Below are 23,040 nucleotides of genomic sequence, written 5' to 3' on the forward strand. Positions count from 1 at the left end.
TATCACAGTAATTCATGTTCTTTATTAAAACACTGGAAGGTGCATATAAATAGAAGCCTCAAATACAATCTTTAGCCACACCACCCAGAAGTAACCACTGTTACTGTTCTCTGGATTTTACCAGTCATTTTTAAACATGTTATTTTTCTCGTGGTATTACACTATTCACATTTCTTCCTTCCATTTGCAAATCTTCATGAACATGCACTTCGATGGTTATATTGGATCTATCTTAACTCTCCTGTGCACATCTGGGTGGCTTCCAAGTTCAAGGCCTAATAAACAACACTGTGATGAACAAGGCATTATGAACAACACAGCATTGTATGGACATTTCTAGAAACTTTTACATGATCACTATTATCCCTAGTTTATGCTTGTTCCCTCCAGTTCCAGGCACCCATCTTAATACTTTGTTAGCTTGTCAGTGAATATTTAAAAAGTTTATGCTGAATTATCAGTACCTGACAAAACTCTCACCATGATTTATAACAACACTGAACAAGATTAGGGCATGATTGGGATGTTGATCTGCTACCTTTATTCTCCTACAAAAGCCAAGGAGTGATGTAGCAAAACAGCCAGGCCACCCCAATGGAAACTGGAAACTTCTTCCTAAGAAGAGTTACAAATGTATGTGAAGAGATGCTCAGCATCGCCAAGAGTAAGGGAAAGGCGAACCCAAACCACACCCAGACATCACCTCACACCCACTGGGATGGCTACTATCAAAATAAACAGACCAACCAACACCCAGAAAATAACAAGTGTTGGCGAGGATATGGAGGAACCGAAACATTTGTGTGGGAGTGGTGGGAATGTGAAATGGTGCCACCACTCTAGAAAACAGAATGAGGTGCCTGAAAACATTAAAAATAGAATTACCGTGTGATTCAGAGTTCCACTTCTGAGGACACGTGCAAGATAGCTAAAATCAGGAACTAAAGGACGTGCTTGTACACCTGTGTGCAGAGCGGTGTAATTTACAGCAGCCAAACTGTGGAAGTGACTCTAAGTGTAGATGGCCACCAACACAAAAAGGAAAGCGCAAAATGAGCATGCACACGGGGAGCTTTAAAAGGAAGGGAATTCTGACAAAATGGTCCAGCGTGGATGAACCTTGAAGGTATGATGTTGAGTGAAATAAGTTAGACGCCAACGGACAAGTCACCAATGATTTACTTACATAAGGCACTTAGAATAGTTCAAAATTACAGAGACAGAAAGTACTATAGTGGTGGCCAGGGGGAAGGGTTGGTGGGGAAAGAGGGGGTTTTTGTTTCAGAGGCTCTGAGGTTCAGTTTTGAAGGATTGGTAAAGTTCTGGAGATAGATGGTAGTGATGGTTGTTTAACAATGGGAGGGCACTCAACACCACGGAACTATATACACTTGACAAAGCTTAAAAATGGTATATTTCATGCTGTGTTTATTTTGCCATAACATACACCATAATTTGAAAAGGCCAAGGAGAAATGAACATTTTTGCTGCTTTGTCCTGCTCCAGAAGTTCCCTTGTCCATTCTGTCCTCCGAAGGACCTAACTTTTAAATGCTATGATTTTTTCAGGAAGGTGTTCCTGTGCAGTTTGACCTCCCAGAGGCCTCCCCAGGGCCCACCGTGGCTGTCGTGGATCAGAATCCCTCCCAGGTAATGCAGGGCCCGCCAACGGAGGGGTCTCAGATGTTATGTGGCCTTTTGGCTGAAACACCAGTTGAGTCATGTCTTTAAACTGATGGTCCTCAATGCTGTCTGCACCTAGAAGCCCACCCTCACCCCGGGCTAGTTAGAAAGGCTGGTGCCGGGGACCCAGTCTAGGGGTGGGTTGGTTTGGAGTGTTGCCAGGACTCAGGAGATTCAAATGTCCTCAGGTTGAGAACCATTGCTGTACACTGACTCCATGTGCTAGGAGATAGATTCGTGCCTGGGAACCCACGATCTGAGCTGAAGGGAGTCCCGAGGCCCTGGCTAGGACCCTCCAGCCACTGTGGTCTGGAAAGATCAGAGGTCCCGACCTACGAGGTTGCTATGTCTAGGCAAAGACTTGGGAGCCTTGAGGAATAAAGGGTGGGAGTGTTGTTTGGTCCCAGGCCCCTGAACTCCTTTGGGGATAGGTAGACATTAGTTTGGGTGTTGCCCTGAGTGTTTAGCTGCCTCTCTTCCCTAGAACCCACCTTGCTGACCCCAGAGCTGCACCTCTGCTCACCCCAAACTGTATTATTCCACTTGGCCTTTTGTTTCCCTCCTTCACACTTTGGCATGAAAGAGCTGGGGCTGTGGAACCTGCCATGCTTTGGTCCAATCTTGGTGACCTTGGGCACATCACTTCACCTCTCTAAGCCTCAGTTTTCTTCTTCCACAATGGGTGTGATACTTTTCCTGGGGTTGTTGTGACCATCAGTGAGGTGCTGCATAGCGGGTGTGGACTGGCACAGGAGGTGGCCTGCAGGCGGCCTTTCTCTTACGTTTGGCCTGTAGGCTGTCCTTTGCTTCATGCCTTGTCTCCTGTTGACCAGCGTGAGGAGGGTGGTTTGCAGGCTTTCTCTCACTCTACAGTGGGTTGCACCTGCCACTGCAAAGCTGCATTGTGTGTGAGTCCTGCCAGCTGTTAGCCACGTGTGTGCCTCCAGTCAGCATCTCCACGATTTGGGTCGGCATTCCTCCCCACCAGGCTTCCTCAGCTGTGTCTCCCCTTGGAAGGGGAAGGAAGTTTCAGGAGTGTTCCTTGGGAAAGGTGGGGTAGGGCCCAGGGCCACTGGCCTGTGGCTGTGAGTAGCTACCTTCTAAAGACAACTTGGTATCAGTGTCAAACCCAGTGAGGACGGCTGAGGTGAAGGGCCAGGATACCAGTTCCAACTCTGCCTTTGTGACTCTCCTGGAGATCCTGGTTGTGCCCTTCCACTCCCTGGGTTTCCCAGTATAAATGACAAAATGTCCAGGTTTGCACAAGACTTCTGGCTTTAGCCCTGGAAGTCTTATTTCCTGGGTACCTCTAGACAGTTGATCACTGTGTATATTACGGTGCCACTGGGTGCTGTTTAGGGTTGTACCAACTCCTCGTGGGCTTTTGGATAAATACTTTACTGTCCCCAGGCCTCTTTCACTTTCCCATATGCAAAATGACAGGGCTGATTAGGTGGTCTCTGAAGCCTGCAGCTAAATTTAAAATTCCGTTCTGTGCTATTGGATCAAGTTCACCTTCCTTCCCTGAAATGTTCTTTGAGTGCTTGTTGTTTTTTTTTTTCCCCCCTAAGATTTTGGTTTTAAAAATACAAAGACTTCTACGAGGAAGTGATACAAATAGAATCAATCCTTTCATGTTTGGCTGTGCACGAATAGATCAGCTACCCATGTGTATCTAGAATTGGGCAATTTGCAGAAATCCTCACCACACCTCTCTGAGGAGGGTATTTTATACAGGTGGAAATGGGGCTCAGAGAGGTATAGTAAGTTGCCCAAGGTCACACAGGAGATGAGGATTCAGACCCTTTGCAACTGACAGGTTGTTACAGTTTCGTGGCTTCAGGACTGAGAGTCTGGGGGTGAATGGGCATCTGGGTTGGGACAGGAACATTCTGAGTCCTGGTGCTTGAGACCTGGATCCCCCTACTCCGTGTCAGTGGGAAGAGAAGCCCCTGAAGAGGATCAGGGCCCCTCAGCATATCCTGGGTCCCCTGCCAGGTCCACTTGCCAGCTGGAGGAGGTACTGAGGATGCAAAGGGCCTTTTCTCTGTCTTGGATGAAGAGGTCCGAATGGAGGGTTCCAGTGACAGCACGATCCTGGAGCGCCTGTGCACGGCCTTTGAGAAGAAAGGAGCTGGGGCTGAAGGTAAGGGAGCAAGGAGGTGGGGGCGGCACTGAATCCATTCTGGCCATTTGATCCGTCCTCATCAGCTGCAGGAAAAGTCCTGACAAGGCCTGCACAGAGGCTCTGAGTGCAGAAACATGGTGCTTTCACCGTTCATGTGCTCATCGGTCATATATTCTACAAAAGCTCTGAGCAGCTACAGGGTAGCTGTGCTGGGGACTGTGCAACACACTGGTGAGCCAGCCCATCTAGGCTGTGTAAGTGCAATCTGTGATGTCTGCACAATGACCAAGTCACCTAAGGACACACTTGTCTGATGTGTCCCCATCCTTAAACAATGCATAACTCTGTGTGTGTGTGTGTGTGTGTGTGTGTGTACTGTATGGAGGAAGGGCCTCATGATAGCAAAAGTGCTTAGGGCTCAGGAAAGTCACAATGTGGCCATGGACTGTCTGAACTCTGGAAAGGTCCCAGCATTTGACTTGACCCCAGCAACGATTGACTCCCCTCCACTTAGGTGCCAGGGTTCGAGGTGCATCGCCCCTTTGCCAGCCAGGGAAGGAGGATGAAGAGGAGGCAGAAGAGTCAGAAATACCATTTCTAGAGACCTAGTCCCAGCCAGACCTGTGAGCTTCACTGCACCCCACGTACAGTGAGGTGACCCAGCCCTTACCAAGGCCACGGGCTTCCCAGGGCCCTCCAGGTACCAAGCACAGAGCTCGCACTAAACAAAGACACTCTCATTCCCAAAGCAGGGCAGGCTCACAAACCCTGTTTAGGCTAAAGTGGCGCCTGTGTCCATGTTTGATGAACTCAGGAGAGGAGGCTTCGGGGAGTGGAAGAGGCCCCTCACTCAAATCCAAAAGTGGCCAGCGGGTAGAGCTGTGGACGGCTCAGGATTTGGACCACAGAGGCAGAAACTGGCTCCCTGCTGGCTGCTGAATTAGAGTGTGTGTGGCTTCTAGGAAGTCACCACCCTGTCTCTGAGGCTGTTGTGGCATTCGTGTCGCCTCCTCCTCCAGAGACCGTCTCTGCGCCCTGTCTGAAGCTGGGGAGCCCTGCCCTATCACAACTCCTTGTTTACTCCCTTTGGGGCCCTCACCAGGCTCTGTAAGGCTGTGGATATTTCTAGTCTTTGCTTCGTCTTGCCATTCTCCCAAGCCCCCATGGTATGAGTGCCTTTAGGGAAGCGGCACCTCTGTCTGTTCAGGGTCCCCAGGCCCTGAGCATGGCAAGGGGACATCCACATCTTTCCTCTGGTTCCCATCACACTGATCTCTGTGCTGCTCTTTGAACACCCCAAGCACGTTTTCCCCCTGGGGCTCTGGAATGGGCAGTTCCTTCCACCTGGGCTGTTCTTCCTCCACGTTCCTGCACAAAGAGCGTCTTGGATCTCTCTGACCACCTCACGTAGGATCACCACCCGCTCCCGTCCCGGCCGCCTACGCTCCCATCTCCGCCCCCTGCTTTCCTCTTCTCCACTGCAGTGGTCACCAGGGCACACCCACACTTGAACACTGGCCATCTCAACGCCAGCTCTGTGAGGACAGGCCTGAGCTGTTGACCTCTGCAGGGGCAGCTCCTGGCACCACTAGGGCAATCAAGCATGCTGTGAATACTAGTTATGAAATTGATGAATATGTGGAAACTCCGTGCCCCAGATTTAAATGAAATGAAATTTTCAAATGGAATGTTTTCTGGGTCCAGCCGTTTAGGTGAAAGAGACAAAGTGCACCGTCAGAAGTAGCAGGGGGTCTTGGAGGGCAAGGCCGGGCAGAGGGGGATCTGGCCAGCTTTGTGGCCCCCTCCCCTTCTCCCTGAGGCCTGCTGGTGCCAATCTCAGACACCTCTCCCAGGATGCTATATGGATCTCAGTTCCCAAGAGAAAGACTCTATTACATCCTGTTCCCTGAACCAGCAGAGACAGACACATTAATTTAGGCAGTTTGGTTGAAAAAAGAAAAGAAGTTCTTTTCCTCTAGGGCATTCTGATTAACTCTGAGTTAATGAGAACATTCAATCAACCAGAACACTTGGGCCTTCTGGCTCAACCGGCTCTCCCTACTGTGACCTCTTACCTTTGCTTAAGGTACATTTGCTGAGTGTCCCCACAAGGGCCAGTGGGGCTGTGGCGAGCCCTCATGGGGCCCAGCTCCAGTGGACCTTCAGGAGACAGGCATTCTTCAACATTGGAGAAACTGAATGGGATCCTGTGTGGGGTTCAGACTCCTGGGGTGGGTGATTAAGGCTGAAGCCAGAAAAGAGATATCTTGGTAAAGCTTTAACTTCAGGAGTTTCCATAGGGCTTCTGAAAGTGAGAGGCTTTATTCAGGATGCTTTGATGAACAAAGTGTGGTGTGAAAAACAGCCCTGGGAGAAAGGAGTGAATGAGACTAACAAGCAGGCCTGGAACTGGATTCCTGGGAAACGTGACATCTCCACGTGCTTGCGGACCCTCAGCCTAGACAAAGGCAGGTTATGAGACCAGCAGATGATGCAAACTGCCTCATCTTCTAGAAACCAGCTCAGAGATGCTCAGGTCACTGGGCAGAGTGAGGTCAGAGTGATACCACTCGTGATAGTATGCCCAGCAGAGAGTGCTAGGAGCTGGGGCTTAATAAACATCATCATCCTCTCTTCCCTCATCCCTCTCCCCCAGCTCTGCTGGGGTCCCCATGCACAGCCTGGATCTGTGATCTTTGCTGCCTGTAATGATGCACCAACACAACCCATGTCTTCAGGTTGCATCCAGTTCCGTGGAGGAGGGCCACAGACACCTGCAGCATTGTAGGGACACCAGGGACATTTGTAGCAGAGCCCGGTGTGCACTTTGTCATCTGGCTCCAGGAGGGATGCTTTTCTCTCCCATTTGAAGGTGCTTCCCTTTGAGGGCAGGGACTACCCACCTTTGAAAGACTCATGGGAGGCTCTCGAGGCAGAAAAACCTCACTTAACTAGAAATGTTCTTTGCTGGTAACTTCAATTATCCGGGACACAGAGGCAATCAGTGAGTGAGCACAAAAGACCTCTGAAAAGCCAAACAGGTGGCAGGAGGCAGGCCCTTTCCTCACAGACTCTCCGGCTGTCTTTATTTTGCTCGGAGTTCTAAGAAATGCAGGTCCTTTGTTTTTTAGTTTACTGCAGATTAGAGGTAGCAAGTTGGATTTGGGAAAAGATTCCAAGACTCTAATGCATCTGAGTTTGTTGACAATAGCAGGAAAGCATAGCAAGATCACTGAGAATAGATAGAAGAATCCAAACAATATTACCACTCCAAATACTAATCAGCCCGGGGCCATTCAGTGTAGGGACAACCATCCCAAACATCTGAACTCAACATCAGAGTAACACAACAGTCAGAATGACATAATAAGTGACCCTTCATTCCTTCATTCATTCCACAAGCACTTCAGGACTCTGTTGATGTGTCTTGCAGGGCAGTAAGCCCCAGGGATATGGAGACCAACACTTTGAGACTCAGGAACATCAGCAAAAGGTTAAAGGCAGTAGAGGGTTAGATGCAGTCTCCCCAGAGTATGCTATACATTTATTTGCGTGGTGATATTCAAAATGATTTTAGGTGGCACACCAGCTAAACATTTAAAAAATATTTAATCATTATGTATTTATTTCCATGCCTATTAGAAAATAAACATAGCTTGCTCATCAAACCTGCAACATAATGCTTCTTTTTAAATGAACGTACTGTACTTGTGAAAATGTGAATCAGTTTAAAGAAAACATTAAGTAAATCACAGCCCAGGTGGTACAGGGAGATAGATATAGATATAGGTATAGTAAAACTCAAGAAATTGTGTGTATTGATGATGTTTGGGGGAAAAACAGGTATTCTGGCTTTAACAAAGCAAGGAGGAAGGGAATCTACTTGAGAAACAATGTGTACAAATTCACTAAAGCAGGAGAAATGTGGGTGCCTTCCACCACCAGCTTTAGCTATTTGGAAACATATTAAAATGGGAAAAGTGTGTTTTGGAGCATGTCAACTGATTGCAGAGTTTCTCCACCAGTCCCAACACTCTTGTTGCTGTGACTGTTTTCAGGGACCTCTGCCCTGCGCACCTGTGAGCAGCCCCTGCAGTGGGAGATTTCCCACCAGCTGGGACAGGACCCCGTGCGCTATGACCTCACAGGCTGGCTCCACAGAGCCAAGCCCAATCTTTCAGCCCTCGAGGCCTCCCAGATCCTGCAGCAGTCGAAAAGGTGAGCCAGGGCTTGGGGTTGGGATGGATGCTGCCAGGGCATACGAGGCACCGTGGTTCCCTCCCCACCTGGGCGGTACAAACACAGCAAGCCAGGGAGGGTGGGCTGGTCCAGGAGGCCCTTCCCTCTGTCAGTCATGGAACAAAGAGCTGTAACTTGAATTGGAGCAGCGCAATGTCTCCCCAGGGCCTGAGCGAATCCAGCCGAGGACAAAAGCTGGCCTTCTGGGGAGGTGGAACAGAAGCTAAAAAGCTGTGACTTCTTATTTTGGCTTTTTGCCTTGCAATAAGTGTCTGAGAGATGATGCGACTGGAACAACTTTTATGGACATCCTAGAACTAGGAGGTTATAAAACCGAAATGACACATTTTATCGCATTAAAAAAGGCTCACTGTGTTCCCTGGTGGCTCATCCCGCAAGTGCTGGCGCAGGGCCCGCGGTAATTTGCTTTCAGTTCCTAAGGTTGTTGGAAAAGGCTTGTTTTGTGTGTGTGTGTGTGTGTGTGTGTGGGGGGGGGGTGTTCCCAAGTTCCCATGCTGGGATCCTGCAGGGCAGAGCTCAGACACAAGAATAGAAACTGAGACCCCCCCATGGAGGTGCTGGTGTCTCAGGTGGGCAGGAGGGTGAGGAGGGAACACTGACTGACTACCCACTCAGTGCCTCACACTGGGAAGAAAACTGCAGAAGGAGCAGTTTAAGTCTCCTTAAAACAACACCGGATCCTTAGCCACATTTTACATACAAGAAAATTGTGGCCCCAGATGATGAAGTGGCTTACCTTTGATCACATGGCAAAAAAGTGTCAGGGCCAGGATACAGCTTGAGTCTAAGTGCACCTTGGAGAATTCTTAGGGCACGGTGGTCAGAGTTGATTGGAAATCCCAAATCCAGGAGGGCTGGTGGGTATACAGCTCCTGAACAGAGATCAAGGCAGGGGATAGGGCTAGAGAAAGATTAGTGATGAGCCAGAGGATTGAACAAGGGAGCCTCACCCAAGTCCCCATCCTTCCCCTGTCACCTGAGTGACTGCGAGCTGTCACTTTCCTTCCTCTGGGTTACTTTTATTTATTTCCTCCACATTTGAATAAGGGCGGGGGAGGCTGCAAACTTCAGTGGCTGTAGGACAGCTTTGAAGTCAGGCAGATGTTCAAATTCAAGCTGCATGTCCTGGGCCTCAGTTTCCTATTTGAGAGATGGGAATGACACTGCCCGCTGAGATGTCAGATCTAAGAAGTCTTTGGTGATGTAAAGTAGCAGATGCCTTATTAAGGAGCGTGGTTCATAGTGGACCCAAAGAAGAGGGCAGCCCAGGTTGGGTTTTTTCAGAGCAGACACAACAATACAGCGCCCTTGCCACCAATCTCGGGCCCTGTCTACGGCAGGGATGCTAAGAGAAGGTGCTCTCTGCTTGGGTTAGTTGGGCCGGGTATTTAGTTGACATTATTTTGCAGCTTCAGAAACTGGCAGTTTGGCCTGGGAGTCATTCATTCTTGCACAAAACACGTGGCGTACACCTATGATGGTCTGGCCCGTTCTAGGGATAACAAAGATGATTTTTGTGCTCTCAGAAAGCACAGGCTTAGTAGAGTTGCCGCGAGTGTGTAAATGACTGGAATATCCAAAGCACATAGGAACTAAAGACACGGGAGGGTCAGAGCATTTGCAGGTGGCAGAGAGGCTTTGATGAGGAAGCTGGCATTTGTCATGAAGCAAAGCCTTGGCTGGCAGAGGGAATGTGAATAAAGGGGAGCAGCTGGGACGTATGACTTAACCGGAGGCTGTGAGGAGCAGAGTGTCAGGAAGCAAGGTGGGTTCGTTCCACTGGTCCTCATCCAGGGCAAGGCTTCCCCCAGTAGCCCCCTAAAGCCCCTGCCTTCCATTCCACCTGCAGGGAGGAGCTGCGGAGCCTGTTCCAGGCCCGGGCCAAGCTGCCCCCCGTGTGCTGGGCTGTGGCAGGGCTGGAGGGCACCTCCCCACAGGCCCTGCAGAGGAGCCGTGTGGTAAGAAGGACCTTCGCCGGCAGCCTTGCGACAGTGAGGAGGAGAGCCCTGTGCTCGCAGATCAAGCTGCAGGTGGTGAGCAGGTGGCCTTTCCTGTGGGGTGGAGGCCCTGGCTGCCACACGTCCTCTCCTCCCCCAGGACGAATCCTCTCCCTGTGTCATCTCCACCCTTCCCAGGAAGCCCCAGTCTTAGCCCCACACCTCACAAAGGAGGAAACCAAGGCTCCAAGTAGCAAAGAAGTGTGGCCATAGTCAGAGCCCTGGGAAGTGACTGATTCAAGTCTGAGGCCAAAGTCTCGGCTATCTGGGACTGAGTTGGGTGGCTCAGGGGACTTCCCACAAGCCAGCAGAGAGATACTGGAGACAGACTAGCCCCGTATGCCTTTCCCACCACTAGGCTCTCCCTGGGGGGAGGGTGCAAACAAGACCCAGCTCTGGATATAACTATGTCACTGGACCAGCTGCCTGAATCCATTAACAGCTAAGTACGTGTGATTGGTCAGTTGTCAGGCTGAGCCCCACTGAGAATGGGCTGAGATGCGGGAAGGATGAATTTTGAAATACATTCAGCGTATCATTCTGGGAGCCCTTAGACTAAGTCCTGGGGTCTAGTCCCAGAATATTGTCCCTGTGACCTGGAGCCACTTGCTTGCCCTCTGTAGGCCTTAGTTTCTGCATCTGTTTCAACAAAGGCCCTTATTTCTAATGAACACAAATCAAGCAACAGGTGGGAGGTCCTTGGTGTAGGACACAAGGGCCCCGGAAGATGCCTAGGCCAGTCTGAATGGATGTTTGGGGAGTGTCCAGACCCATGTCCATCTCTCCTTGAGACAGCTGGTCCCGACCTCCTCTCTACTTGGTCCTAGGATGCCTTGACCAGCATGATCAGACGGTCACGTCTACACTTTATCCACTGCCTGGTGCCGAACCCTGTGGTGGAGAGCAGAGGCGGGCAGGGATCTTCAGTGTCGCTGGAGCCTGGTGGAGACAAGCCAGGGACAGGTGGGCTTCTGGCCCCTGACATCCCAGCACTGCGGGTGCAGCTTGCAGGGTCACAAATTCTGGAAGCTCTACGTCTGCACAGGACAGGTAAGAGGCCACCAGGAGTAGACAACACCTTGTCTGTGACCCCTGGGGACACACCTGCCTACGGTGACAGCCAAGGGCCAGAGCTCTTACTGTATGCCAGCAGCTTTTCACTCAGCACCTCATTCACTCTTCCTAGCATCCCCCCGAGGGAGCATCTATGATCACTCCCCTTTTACACACAAAGAAACTGAAGCTCAGAGAGGTGAAAGGATTTTCTCGAGGTTACACTGCTGGGACATGGCAGAGTTTGTATATTCCCCATGTCTAGAACCTACATAATTTTTGTAATGACTTGTACACCCCTGGAAGGCTATGGTTGTGTCTTCCTTTCAGCAGAAAATGCCATAGGATCATCACATTCTAGATGGTCAGTTTAGACTGGGGGATCACAGTGATTCCAGGAGGTGATAATACGATGTGATGAGAGCTTAGGTCACCCAGGGATGCTGGTGGTAACCTGGATGCCTAGAGAATGGATCTTGCTACCCTCACTGAGGAGATGGGGAAACCTCCCGGATAACATAACAATTTAATCTGGTCTTAAAGCATCAAAAATGGCTCACCCTGGGAGGTGGAGGGAAAGGGAACCTTGGAGAGAAGGATCCGCATGTACCAGGGCTGAGAAGTATAAAAGGGCTTGGGTTTTCAGTGAATGGGGTTTGGAATGAATGGGGAATCGAGAGAGGCGAGGCTGCTGCACCCACTAGGGCAGGCTGTGAGTGCCTTTGTTGGAAATTTCGCTTTCAGCAGGGCCAGCTGGGGAGACGATTAGCTGGCAGCAGGTTTAATCGAAAGAATAGTTTTCAGGGCTGTGTTTGAATAAGCAAGTGTGCACCCAGGGTGCCCACCATTAGCTAATCCAGGAGTTCAATTTGATCTTGATCTTTCCCGTTCTCTTCTGCCTCTCAGCACCCAAAGGCCATCACACTGTCTCCCTCCCTGGCTGTTAGAAGTGCGTAGGTGCAGCTGTGTTTCTGCAGAGAATGAGGTGCTGGTGAGGACCAGGAGGCTCAGGTGGACACCCATTTAGTTAATGTCTCTGTGGTCATCAATGCCCCAGGATGTGGCCGCTGCTTTCATCTCTCCCTACTGTGCTAATAATGGGACACTGGGCACGGAGTATTTGACTAGGAGAGGCTGGGAGCAAAGATGAGACCCTCCATCCCCTGAGCACATCATTGATTTTCCCTCCCACCTGCACAGCCACACACAGAAACAGACAGATAATGTCACAGGAGAAGAGTGAGATACTCACCGCCAGCAGCTGGGCCCCCCCCAGCCAATCAATTCTGTCCTATCCCAGCTGGCTTTGCAGGAGCCCTAGGCCTCTGAGGGACTATTTGAGGCCCTATGTGTTTGCAGGGCCAGGGGGTCTTCTTCCTTGGATTTCGTGACCTCACTGCAGTGTCTGCCCAACATAGCCAGGATGAGCTTTTCAACTAAGTAAAAGGTGGATGTTTCACGGTAGAACTTTCCAGTTTCTGTCTTCCAGACCTGGTTCCTTTCTTCCTTTTTTTTTTTTTTTTGTTAGCCAAGTCACTTCTGTCTCTTTCACACTCATGTGAGATACATGCATCAAATAGTTATGATTTTGAACTAATGCGTGTATAATATGTGTGCACAACATACACCTGTGTGTGCTGTTTACTGAGGACCTGTTTTGTGCTAGCCACCGTGTCACCATATATACTAAAAGGGATTGTTCTCATTATGCTAAGGCAGGTAGTAATCTCTCATTAAACATTACCTATTGGAGAGCCTGGTGGGCTCAGCTCAGACTCTAGAGAGAGATGACCTGGGCTTCACTCTGGTGCCTCCTCTCACCAGCTGTGTGACCCCAGGACAGTCCCCAGAGCATACTTCCTTTCATCTCCTGTACTAGGTCATGTCTCAGAAATTTATTGCAAGGCTTAGATGAGTTAATAAGGAGATAAAGCTGAGAGGAATGGCAGAGCATAGGAAAGCACGCCACACAGAGTTTTACTATAACTGCCATTGGATTTAATCCTTATAGTGACCACATAAGAATGGATCTTGTTATGCTCATCTGACAAGTGAAGAAATTAAATCTCAAAGAGGTGTCGTTTGTCCCAGTCATGGGGCTAATAAGGGCAGATATGGGATGTGCACCCAGATAAGGCTGACCTTAAAATAAGGTGCAGGCTGGTAAATCCCATTAGATTGGCCCACATCACAAAATCATGCCACTGCAGATGCTGGTGTAGAGGTGGAGAGAAGGGAACACATTTGCACTACTGGTGGGATTGCAAACTAACACAACCTCTATGGAAATAAGGATGGCGAGTTCTCAAAGAACTAAAAGTGGACCTTCCATTTGATCCTGCAATCTCGTTACTAGGTACCTACCCAGAAGGAAAAAAAAAATAATTTTACCGCAGGACATTTGCACTAGAGTGGTGATTGCAGCTCAGTTCACAATTGCCAAGACGTGAAAGCAACTCAAGTGCTCATCAACGTATACAGTCATCTGTAAGAAAATATGGAGACTTTACATTTGTTGTGTTTACCTGAAGTTGAAACGTATTTTTCTTAGTAAAGTGTCACAAGGGTGGAAAAACAAGTATCCAATGCACTCAATACTAATATAAACAAACATATAGATAACTACATGCCCACAGGAAAGAAAAACACCAGAATATTCTAATGTTGGGAAGGGGAGAGGACGGTGAGGTGAAAAGGAGAGGAGGAAGTGTGATTGGCAGGTTCTCACCTAATGTGCATAAAGTGAGGGTGTTCAACATGCCCCATGGGTGAAGGACTCACCTACAACTTGAACTTTACCTTAGAAATGAAAACAATGGTTTATATATGGAATACTATTCAGCCACTAAAAAGATGGAGACTTTACATCCTTTGTATTAACCTGGATGGAAGTAGAACAGATAGTTCTTAGGAAAGCATCACAAGAACGGAGAAGCAAGAATCCTATGTACTCAATTCTGATATGAGGACAATTAATGACCTGGTACATGGTGGGGGGTGGGGGATGGGGAGAGCAGAGAGAAGGATGGATGAGGTGGGTGGTCATGGTGTATGGTACACCTTTTGTGGGTGGGACACAATTATAAGAGGGTCTTTATCTAACAAATGCAATCAGTGTAAGCTGGTTCATCATACCCTCAATGAATCCCCAACAATAAAAAAAAGAAGTGAAGGGCGGCGCCTGTGGCTCAGTGAGCAGGGTGCTGGCCCCGTATGCCGAGGGTGGTGGGTTCAAACCCAGCCCCGGCCAAACTGCAACAAAAAAATAGCCGGGCGTTGTGGCGGGCGCCTGTAGTCCCAGCTACTCGGGAGGCTGAGGCAGGAGAATCACCTAAGCCCAGGAGTTGGAGGTTGCTGTGAGCTGTGTGATGCCACGGCACTCTACCGAGGGCCATAAAGTGAAACTCTGTCTCTACGAAAAAAAAAAAAAAAGAAGTGAAAACAATGTAACTTAAACATTCGTACCCTTACATTAATCTGAAAAAAAAAATACATTATGTATTATATTTGCCTAATACTGGAAGAAAAGTTATAAGGCAATGAGAAACAATGATTAAGTTACTCAAAGTAAAAAAAAAAAATACAAAAGGGTATATATATGTGTATATATATGTATGTGTGTGTGTGTATATATATATATATATATATTCTTCCCATGATATTAAAAATGTAAGTAGTAAAATAATACAGTGTAAACAAGAAAAAAGCAAAGTACAGGCTGGTAACCTCCCCTGGCTCCTCTGGCTCTGTGCTCTTCAAAGCTGGCCTGATACCTTCCTCTTCCCCCCAGGATTAGCTAAACACACCTCTGATAGCTCTTCCTCTTGGTTTATGATTGTGGCTCACCGTATAGTCATCTCAAAAGCAGAATGAGATTTTGCCAGACCTTCTCTGATACAGGGACTTGCGGGGTCTTTCTGAAGCAGCTGAGGCTGTACCATACTCCTTGCACCTGGGAAGAAGTCCAGACCTCCAGGCCTGGAATCTGAGTTCCTTTGGAGCCTAGTCTCTGCTCATCTTGGTTGCTCTGCACTGCCTGCGTTTGAATCCCAGCTCAGGACAGTTACCACTGAGGTGACTTTACATGACTCGGTGAACTCATCTCTAGGTCTCAGTATTCACATTTATAAAATGGAGATAATAACACAGGCCCACTGGTGTCTGGAACACAAGGTGAGTTGTTATCCCAGTGTCCTGCTCAGTAAATGCTGGGTGTCACTATGACTGTGGAACAAATCTACGTAGGTCTCATATGCACAACTACCTTGGCCTAGATTCCCTTCTGTACCAAGCCCTTTTGGAAAACCCTGTGGCTTTCTCAAGGGCTGGCTCTTGAAACACCACTTTCAATAGCTCTTCAGGTGCCCCTTCTCCTAGTTTCCCATATAAGAAGATGCAGCTGGGTGTACACTGCATAGTGGACTTACAGAAGCCCCGCTGGTGCAGTGTCCCCCCATGTGCAAGCTACTGTTGTGCCCAGGTTGCGGGGTACCCCTCATAAATCACCCGAAGACCAAGTCTGATGCAAAAACAAGAGGTAGTTTATTCACAAGCTCGGGCTTGGGCTTTTCCATTCCTGACACAGCAGGAGAGCAGAGAAGCCCCGACTGCAGAGGGAAGAGCAGTTTTAAGGATACAGAAAGGAAAAAGGGAGGGGCAGTTGGGCGAACTGCTGGGGAGAGCTGATAGGGGCTTAGGGAACTGGACAATGTTTGTTGACAATGTTTGATCTGGGCTAATTAGCCTGCGGAGGATTTACTACTACTGGGGCCGAGGGTGGGTGCCCTTATCTCCCTTATTGCTTGGGGCAGACATACTGGAGCTGGGGGTGGAGGAGGAAGCAGGTTGCCTATCACCTTTGGTATGTAGCTGCAAATTGAAGGCTGTGGGGCAAAGTGGGGTCAGTGAAGGCTGTGAGATAAAATGGCGTTAGTTTTAACAAAATGGAGTTAGCTTGGTTCTTTCATTCCCCCCTTTTCTAGTGCATAGAAGATCCAATCATGGGTCTTCAGCAGGTCTTACGGGCCCTAGCTCTACGTCATAGCCAGTGAATACAGAGCTGAGGGGAGAATACTGTGCCCGTAAAACCATTATTTGAACCACATTGATCCTGGATCAGATGAGGGCTAGTAACTTGTTAATTATGCAGGGACCGAAAGTCGATAGTAGTAATAGGATTACAAGTGGGCCTGCTATAGTCGAAATTAAGGTTGTGAGCTAGGGGGTTTTGCTGAACACAGATTCATACCAGCTCTGGGACTATTCCCATTCAAGTTTCCTTTTACACAGACTTTCCCTTACTAATTCCATTGACTGCTTAACTACTCCCGAGTGATCAGCGTAAAAACAGCCTTCTTCTTTTAAGGCTGCGCACAATCCACCTTGTTGACAGAACAGCAAGTCCAGCCCCCGCCTGTTTTGGAGCACTACTTCAGAGAGGGAAGTTAGAGATTCTTGAAGGTGGGAGATGGAATTTTCAATTCTTTCTATGTCTAAGTCTATTGCAGCATGCAAGGCACCGTAGTTTTTCTCCTGGAGAACTAAGGATGAGATTCCTTTACCTGCTCCTGCTATGCTAAGTCCCATGAGCATGGCTAGAGTTATTGCAGTGACGGGTTCTTTTTTAATTCCATTAATTGTACTCATAACTGGCTCATACGCTCTGTACAGATCTTTTTCCGAGTGATAGAGCAGCTTGGGGATAAGCTGTACTAATACACAAAAATCTTGGGTTAGGTTAAGAACTGCCCGTGTAAGCAAGGGGTGACTCCTGTAGAGCAAGCCCAACAGGAATTGTTGGCAGGGATCACATACCCTCTTCCATCCCAGAAGAAAGTTTGATTGCATAAATGCTGGTATGGGGGGTGGTGTTTGATCTAGACAGGTTCCTTGTCCTAGAATGGACTGTAAGGTGACTTGCGGCCCAGACTGCTGCCAGCAGCAGTCACTAGTTTGGGAGCTAACTTTAGGTTTACTTATTAGGGCAATTCCCTCATAATAGGGGGGGTTTAGCTTCTACACACAACCAACAAGACTTAGTAAGATCTGGTCTGGAACTGTTTAAAACCTGGTACGTAGCAGCAACCAATTTCCAAAGTGGATCAGGATCTGAGGTAGGCGCAAATGTGTGGTTTAGAATCAAACCTTGGGTGCTGAGTGCTTGGCCTGGGGAGCTAGGGGAGTCGGGGAACTTAGGTGTGGCTACAGGGGGAGGTCTAAGCACCATGTTGGGGCCTACTGCAATGGGCCTGTCATTAACTGGGGTGTATATGACTCTGAGTTGGAAAACAGCACCTGGATCTGTCTGAGCAGAGTCATACAATTGTATACCCCACAATTTGCCACGTTCCCATTCCACTGACTGTTTTCCTCTTTCAGTGAAGTTGATGCTAAGCTTTTCACACCTGGGGTTTTCTTCTGGGTTATAGGTCTCTGACTTCATGGGAGGACATTTATGTTTTCGCTTTGCTTCAATCAAGTCTCCTTTTCTACGGGGGTCCCACCATATTTGCCTAGTAGAGACACAGTCCCAGGACTTACAGAAATAGTAATATGCTCCTCCACACTTATCAGGAAGGTGCCCGGGGCAGATATAAATCCACTTGGTCATTCTAGGATGACACCAAAGTTTGGTGATGCCTAGTAAATCATGGAGGTCTACCATGAGCTCCGGGAACCAAGTACCTTTAGGGTGAATTCCAGAGGTTTGGCTGAGCACGGTTCCTGTGCCAGCATGAGTAACTAGCCATGTTACTTGAATGGGATGATGGGGGGTGGTAGTGAAGGAAATAGGCAATAAGGCAGAGCAAGTCAGTAAGTAATACACATATGGTAACCTTAGGGGTCCTGGCATTTCTGCAGCTTGAGTTTCAGTGGATTGTCAGTGTCCCGGCAGAGTTTCCACTTGGGGGTGGAGTCCTCTTTGGTGGCGAACAGGTCGGCTAGGCGAGCATGCGTGTAATGTATCCAGGAGGTGATGCCGTCAACCTTGAGTGCGGTGCGGGTGACAAGGACCACAGTGTTCGGGCCCTTCCACCGGGGCTCCAGAGCTTCTTGCTGGTGACGTTTCACATACACCCAGTCTTCAGGTCGGAAAGCGTGCGGTTCAGGGACAGGTCCTGAGTGGTAGAGGGCTATGAGTCTCTCCCAATCAGCTCTTTGTGCCTTTTGGTAAAAATGCGAAGTTACTGCATAATCTTTCCAAGTTTTAAGGTCAGGATCCTCTGAGGTAAGGGCCTTGCAGTATACCTTAGGGATTATAAGGGGTTGCCTCCCAAAGAGAATTTCATAGGGTGTTTTCCCTATCAAGTAGGGTGAGTTTTGCACCCAGTACAGGGCAAAGGGGAGGAGTGACACCCAGTCACCACCAGTCTCCATGATTAATTTAGTCAGGGTCTCTTTTAGAGTGCGGTTCATCCGCTCTACCTGCCCTGAACTTTGGGGCCGATAAGCACAATGCAATTTCCAATTAGTCCCCAAGGCTTCTGCCAAACTCTGCACTATCTGAGAAGCAAAGGCTGGGCCATTATTTGACCCTATCTGATTAGGGATTCCAAACCTAGGCATTATATCTTCTAATATCTTCTTTACTACTACCTGTGCAGTCTCGTTTTTGGTAGGAAATGCTTCTACCCATCCTGAGAAAATGTCTACGAAAACAAGGAGATATTTATATCCATGTTTACCTGGCCTAACTTCAGTAAAGTCCACTTCCCGGTATGCACCTGGCTCTGTACCACGCTCCCTGGACCCTGGATTGTGGGGGCTAAATACACTGTTAGTCATAATACATACTTTGCATGAGGCTATAACTTTATCAATTTTGGCGTTCTGGTTTTTCTTGATTTTGGCTTGGCGCAGCAAGTCTTTCATTTTGTGCGACCCCAGGTAGGTGGAGGAGTGGATTCTATTGAGGATTTTCTGTCCCAGTTTTGCCGGCATGAGCACTTTGTCATCACAGTTGACGTACCATCCATTGTACTTTTCAGGGGAGTGGGCCTGTGGGATCTGCTTTATCCATTGTAAGTCCTCTGGGGTATACTCTGGAGATAGTGGGAGTGTTGGGGGCCCAGGGTCTGGCAACATGGTAGTAGGAAGCTCTTGGGTAATTGAAGTGGCCATAGTTTTGGCGACCTGGTTGGCCCGCCAGTTGCCTCTGGCCACAGGGGAATTGCCCCGCTGATGGCCAGGGCAGTGGATGATAGCTATCTTCTGGGGAAGCCATAAGGCTTTTAGGAGGTTAAATATTTCTTTTTTATTTTTAATAGTCTTTCCTTCTGCCGTGAGGAGCCCTTTCTCTTGATAGATTGCCCCATGTATGTGGGCAGTGGCAAAAGCATATGGGCTATCAGTAAAGATGTTACGTCTCAGGCCTTTTCCCAAGGTCATAGCTTGTGTTAAGGCTATAAGTTCAGCCCTTTGAGCTGATGTTCCAGCTGGGAGGGGCTCTGCCCAAACAGTCTCAGTCTCAGACTCCACTGCTGCCCCTGCATACCTGCATCCATCCTGTATGAAGCTGCTCCCATCTGTGTACCAAGTGGCTTCTGCATCAGGGAGAGGCTGGTCCATGAGGTCCTGGTGTATGCTGTGGACCCGGGCCAGGATGTCAACACAGTCATGCAGGGGGGCATCTAGGTCCGGGTCTGGCAGTAAGGTCGCTGGATTGAGAGGACTTTGGCAGAAATTGGACTCGTGGAGCATTTAGTAAAAGGCCCTGGTAGTGGGCGAACTGGGCATTGCTAAGCCATCGATCCAGTGGCTGTTTGAGGACTCCCTCAATGGCATGAGGGGTCGTGATCAACAGCTCCTGCCCTAAGGTCAATTTATCTTCATCCTTAACCATCAACACAGTGGCTACAATGATGCGTAGGCCTGGGGGCCAGCCTGCTGCTACAGGGTCTAGCTTCTTTGACAGGTAGGTGACCGGCCGGGTCCAGGGACCAAGCGATTGAGCAAGCACTTCTTTTGCTATGCCTTTGTGCTCATCTACATACAGATGAAAGGGCTTGGTAATATCTGGGAGTCCTAGGGCTGGGGCCGAGAGCAAGGCTTGTTTCAGGGCCTGGAAGGCTCTTTCTTGTTCTGCGCTCCACTGGAAAGGCAGGCTGTCCTGGGTGGCTTCATAGAGGGGCTTTGCTATCTCCATGAACTCCACAGCCGCCAGAACCCGGCTGACCCAAGGAACTCCCACACTCCTTGCTGTGTTGAGGGGGGGATGGATTTTCAGAACTGTTTCTTTTCTTGCCTGGGACAGCCACCGCTGCCCATCCTTAAGGATGTACTCACAGTTTGTTGAGCCTTCTTGGCAGAGGCCCAGTACCCCAGAGCTCCTAGTGCAGTCAGCAAGTCCTGGGTGCCTTGGTGGCATTCTGCTTCTGTCTCGGCTGCGATCAGAATGTCATCTACATACTGTAAAAGAGTCAGGTGAGGGTGCTGCTGCCGGTACTCACTCAGGTCCTTGTGTAGGGCTTCATCGAAGATGGTGGGGGAGGTCTTAAACCCTTGCAGCAGCTGGGTCCAGGTAAGTTGACCATGGATCCCTTGCTCTTCATCATTCCACTCAAAGGCGAACATTGCCTGGCTCTGGGGGGCTAGTGGGAGGCTGAAGAATGCATCTTTTAAGTCGAGAACAGTGTACCATACTCGATCAGGGGTGAGAGCACTTAATAGTGAGTGTATAAGGGTTTGGGATGGTGGGGTGGATGTCTAGTTCCCGCTTGTTGACCGCTCTTAGGTCCTGGACTGGTCTATAGTCATTAGTCAGTGGCTTTTTTACAGGCAACAGGGGAGTGTTCCGTGCAGATTGATAGGGCACTGATATCCCGCTCTTAAAAAGTCTCCAGGTGTGAGGCGTGATGCCCCGCCGGGCTTCTTGAGATATGGGATACTGCTGTACTGATACGGGTTCAGCCATTGGCTTGAGCTCTATGATGACCGCTAGCCCCACTCCTCCAGTCTCAGCCCAGGCAAGCGGGTAGTTTTCAGCCATACAGTGATATCTGTTGGCTGATTGCTCTTAGGCTGTCTGTACTCATCTTCAAGTTGTAAGGTGAGTATTTGTATGAGACTCCCATACTGATCTGTGACAACCAGGAGACCCCCAAGGGGGTCTTTGAAGATGATATGAGTCCCTACTTTAGTTAGGAGGTCTTACCCAAGGAGGGGGTAGGGGCAGTCTGGGATAACCATGAACGTGTGGGATACCCAGCCCACGCCTAAGTCCACAGTTCTTCGGGTAGTCCATGAACATTGTTTGATGCCTGTGGCCCCCTGGACCCATGATTTCCGGGTATCCATAGGGCTGTGGTCCTGGGTCAGGACCGAGTGCTGGGCCCTGATATCCACTAGGTAATTTATTGGGGTCCTCTCCACTCTGAGAGTTACTTGGGGCTCGGGGAGGGGTGATGAGCCCTGACCTCCCTATCCTTCGAGCCCGCTTAGCTCTAAGACTGGCACTGAGGAGGGGCATGAAGGTCTGGGGGTCTGTTTCTTGGGGCACTCACAGGCTCAGTGTCCACATTCCTTACAATAGGTGCACTGGTCCTTCTGGAGGCGGAGTCTTTCCCCACCTGGAGAGCCCTCCTTACCTCCTGCCGCCAGTTGGCGCAGTCGCCTTTCTTTTTTGTCCGGAGTCTCGGCTGTGGAGGCCAGGAGGATCCTGGCCAATTCCTGGGTCTGTCTTCTAGCTGCCTTTGTTTGCTTTTCCTCAGGGGTCTCCCGGTTGTTATAGACTTTTTCAGCAACTTCTAAGAGGTCTTGTAAGGACTTCTCACCCAGTCTATCTATTCTCTGCAATTTACGTTTAATGTCTGGAGCTGACTGGTTAATGAAGAACATGACAACTGCTGCTCTATTCTCTACAGCTTCAGGATCTAGGGGAGTGTGCATGCGGAATACCTCCATGATTCTTTCTAAGAAAGCTGTGAGGGGTTCTGTCTTTTCCTGCTGCACATTACCTACCTTGGCCAAATTAGTTGGCTTTCTAGCTGCTTTATGGAGACCCCTTGTTAGAGTCTGGCGGTAGGCTTAGAGTCTCACCTGACCTGTTCCCATATTAAAATTTCACTTGGGGTGGCGCCTGTGGCTCAAGGGGTAGGGCGCCGGTCCCATATGCCGGAGGTGGCGGGTTCAAACCCAACCCCAGCCAAAAATAAACAAACAAACAAAAAAAAAAATTTCACTTGGGATGCATGAGGGGGAAAGTTGCATCTATGAGAGCCTGATCGGTGGCAGGATTCCCATCTGGACCCTCAATGGCGTTCCTGGCCTCAGCCACAATGTGGTTTCACCTCCGTGGGTGAAAAGGACCTGTAAGAGCTGCTGACAATCATCCCAAGTGGGCTGATGAGTAAAAAGAATTGAGTCTAAGAGGTCAATTAAAGCAGTAGGTTTTTCAGAGAATTTAGGATTCTGCATCTTCCAGTTATAAAGATCACTTGTGACAAAGGGCCAATAGTGATATTCTTTGTTCGGGGGATTTGCTCTATGGGGGGGGGCATTGCACGGAGGGGCAGCATGGTGGAGTCTGCTGCCGGATTGCACAGGGCTCTACGGCAGGTGTGGGGTGGGCTCTGGAGATTACTCCCTGGACCTGGGGCTGGAGTGGCCTCGTTGCCTGGTGGACTCGGAGAGACAGGTGCTCCCCGAGGTGAGGGTTGATAAGGAGGGGGAAAAGCACTTCTGGATCGGTTCCTCCTTGGAGGACTGGGGAAGGGGCAGTGGGTTCAGGAGACTTCTCCATTTTCTCCTTCAAGGCTAGGAGCTTGGCCACTTCTTTGTCTGGCAGGGAAAGAAAAGGTTTTAACCATGATGGTGGGTCCTCCATGAGGTCCTGCCAAGCAGTTATGTACAGGATTTGATTTGGGTGCCCGGTCCCAGATTGGTAGACTATATCTTTGACCTGAAAGATAATGGGGAGATG

At 49.2% G+C, this 23,040-nt stretch overlaps 1 protein-coding gene across 4 annotated transcripts in view; it reads left to right on the plus strand.

Moving 5' to 3' along the window:
* The window catches only part of MYO18B (myosin XVIIIB), a 301,196-nt gene that overhangs the window by 74,904 nt on the left and 203,252 nt on the right, over window positions 1-23,040 (plus strand). For all 4 annotated transcript variants that reach the window (XM_053588976.1, XM_053588977.1, XM_053588978.1 and 1 more), the window contains exons 16-20: window positions 1,569-1,649; window positions 3,681-3,828; window positions 7,869-8,028; window positions 9,920-10,103; window positions 10,895-11,117. In XM_053588976.1, coding sequence (XP_053444951.1) covers window positions 1,569-1,649; window positions 3,681-3,828; window positions 7,869-8,028; window positions 9,920-10,103; window positions 10,895-11,117 — 796 coding nt within the window. The remainder of the gene's footprint in view (window positions 1-1,568; window positions 1,650-3,680; window positions 3,829-7,868; window positions 8,029-9,919; window positions 10,104-10,894; window positions 11,118-23,040) is intronic.

Source organism: Nycticebus coucang, chromosome 4 (genome assembly GCF_027406575.1).
Source record: "Nycticebus coucang isolate mNycCou1 chromosome 4, mNycCou1.pri, whole genome shotgun sequence".
NCBI classification, from domain to species: domain Eukaryota; kingdom Metazoa; phylum Chordata; class Mammalia; order Primates; family Lorisidae; genus Nycticebus; species Nycticebus coucang.